This window comes from Tupaia chinensis, unplaced genomic scaffold, assembly GCF_000334495.1.
Source record: "Tupaia chinensis unplaced genomic scaffold, TupChi_1.0 Scaffold142100_1, whole genome shotgun sequence".
NCBI classification, from domain to species: domain Eukaryota; kingdom Metazoa; phylum Chordata; class Mammalia; order Scandentia; family Tupaiidae; genus Tupaia; species Tupaia belangeri.
This window is the reverse complement of record NW_006201951.1, coordinates 788,669-791,297: the sequence shown is the minus strand read 5'-3', so window position 1 is coordinate 791,297 and position 2,629 is coordinate 788,669. Positions and strand designations below refer to the sequence as shown.

The 2,629-nt window shown below is 63.9% G+C and overlaps 1 protein-coding gene across 1 annotated transcript in view; it reads left to right on the top strand.

Moving 5' to 3' along the window:
• UAP1L1 (UDP-N-acetylglucosamine pyrophosphorylase 1 like 1) overlaps positions 1-2,332 on the top strand; it is a gene marked incomplete at its 5' end in the record, with an annotated part of 11,186 nt that extends 8,854 nt beyond the window's left edge. The window contains 3 exon segments of the mRNA XM_014582066.2: positions 47-232; positions 479-545; positions 957-2,332. Coding sequence (XP_014437552.1) covers positions 47-232; positions 479-545; positions 957-1,049 — 346 coding nt within the window.
• Positions 2,333-2,629: the final 297 nt, after the last annotated feature.

Sequence of the window (2,629 nt, the reverse complement as noted above, 5' to 3'; positions counted from 1 at the left end):
CCAGGCCTCTGGGCTAGAATCGGGTCACCTGCCATTTCCCTACCAGGAACTTCGTGGCCTTTGAGGTGCTGCGGGAAGACGAGTTCTCCCCGTTGAAGAACGCCGACACTGCCGACAGGGACACCCCCACCACGGCACGGCGCGCCCTGCTCACTCAGCACTACCGGTGGGCCCTGCAGGCCGGGGCCCACTTCCTGGATGAGGAGGGGGCCTGGCTCCCTGAACCCCCTGGGTGAGTGTGGCCTGCTGCTAGCCAGAGGGGCAGGGCCTGCCTCAGTCTCAGTCTCAGTCGTGCTCAGGGCACCCGGCAGGCAGCGGCCAGCCCTCACCACTTGTCCCTGAAGCTGGGACCGGGCTGGCATGTGGGGTACGGCAGCAGCCCGACCCTCACGTGGGGAAGCAAGACCTGGGCACAAGCAGTGTGGGGAGCCGGGGTGGCCATCCTGCGGGGGCAGGTGCTGACTGTAGTCTTCCCCAGCTTGTCCCCGGATGAGGACCCTCCAGCTGTCTGTGAGGTGTCACCCTTGGTGTCTTACTCTGGAGAGGTGAGAGCCGCCGTCCCTGGCCGGGCCCTGCGTGTGAGGCTTGTGGCGGTCAGGGAAGCAGTCAGGGAGCATGCTGGTACCTGGCCGGAGACACAGCCCTGCCTCCGCTGGCCTGCAGGGTGGAGTTGGAATAGGTGTCCAGAGGCCTTGACAGGTCCTGGGAGGGGAACAGGGGTGGGCAGCGTCCTGGGGGGCTAGTGGGGGCTGGTCTGAGTCTGAAGTCAGGCCTTTGTGGAGACTTCGGCGATGGAGGCCTTCTGGTCCTCTGCCTGGGGCTGGCCAGGAGTCCAGTGGCATCTTGGGCAGCCCTGGCATGTGTATGGGTCCTTGCCACTCTGACCCCAGGCAGAACTTGGGGGGGCTGCGGGCAGCTGATTGGTGGACACTCAGCCTCATGACACTTATTCCCAGGGCTTGGAAGTGTACCTGCAAGGCCGGGGGTTCCAGTCCCCCCTTGTCCTAAATGAGGACCTGGCCAGAGTTCTGCAGCCACAGGAGTCCTGACTGCCCCCAGACCTGCCAGCCCTGCGTCCTAGGACACCTGACACTTCAGTCTGGAGGATGTGACTTCTCCCGTCAGCCCATGCACGAGAGACAGCCTTGTCCCCCTGTGGGCTTCTTCAGCTGGGCTCAGCCAGGAGGGGGCCTCAAGAATGGGGACAGAGATGGGCCTCTGGGTCCATGGTGCTCCCCACCCAGGATGAGGCCCTGTGCTGCGGGTCACATGAGGGCACGGGTGGGTGGGCGGCTCCGTGCTCTCACGGCTGCCTTTTCCTCTTGGGTAGCTGAGCCATAACTGGATGAGGCTGGGGTGGGCACAGCCAGGTGGGCCCAGGCCAGCTTGCCAGCTCTGCGAGAGACGCCCGGCCCCACGGGAGCCACCTCTGCCTTCTCTGTCTACCTCCATGGCCGCCGAGGCTGCGTGGCCCGAGTGCTTCCCGGTGAAGACTAGAGCTCTTGGAAGATCTCGGTGCTTAGGCTTGTCCCCCGCACCCTGAGATGGGACACAGCCACCCTGTTGGGTCCCTGAGACCCCCTGCACTCCGGGTGAAGCTGGGGAGACCCCTGACTCTCTCCTCCCCTGGAGCACAGGCCCCCCCCCTCCACAGAAGCACCTGTCTCTCCGGTGGGGGGTGAGGCCCCCAAAGGGAGGTGCTTTACCCTGCCCTGTGGGTTTCTCCGAGGGGTGCTACGGGGAAGGGGGCTCAGGTGAAGTGCATCCTGGAGCAGTGTGCAGTGGTTCAGTCAGCATGTCTAGATGTGAGCACAAGGGCAGGCCCAGGCCTGTATGCCACTGTGGGCGTCGGGTTCCCCAACATGAGACCAGCCTGTGCTTCCACCAGGGTCCGCCTGGGTGCTGGCTGCAAGCTGTGTACTCCAAGGGCCATGGCAGGACTGGGCAGGCGCCAGGGTAGCAGCTTCCACCACCCAGACCTCCTGTCTGCACCAGTGCTGTTGGGTAAATTCTCAGAATGTCTCACTGTAAGCAGTTTTCAGATTACACCTTCATGTGGAGCTGCAGAGAAAGCCCGAGGAGGTCCTATGTTCCCTTCAGCAGTCCCTGAGGCTGCATCTCCATTATAGGGCAGTGTCGGGCCCAGGGATGTCTGTGATGCCCACGCCCTCCACCGGTGGGCGCTAGTGCACTGACCACAGCTCCTGCCACCACAGCACCCCACGCCACGCCCCAGGCAACCACTGGTGAGGCAGTGGGGCTTTGAAAGGTTGCCAGCTCCTGGGGTTTCTGACTGGGATGAGTCCAATAAACAGCTAAGCTCTGCCTTGCAGTGCCGGCCAGCGCATTGCTGTTCTGCTTTTCTCTAGGGCAGGTGTGTTTGCCAGAGGGCAAGTGAGAAGTCACCACCCCCCGCCCCAGGGGGCATGGCCACACCACAATCTTTTCCAGGCTAATTTTCAGGTCACTGGGTCAGAGTCGCCAATCCGGTGCCACCTGCTGGCCCCCCAGCGCAGTTTTGGACGGCACCGTGGGGGCCAAGTGCCCGCTGCTGTGTCGGGTGGGAGCTCGTTGCGGCCTGGGGGACAGGCCGAGCCCCAGCGTCCAGGCTTCCCCTCGCGCCCCATTC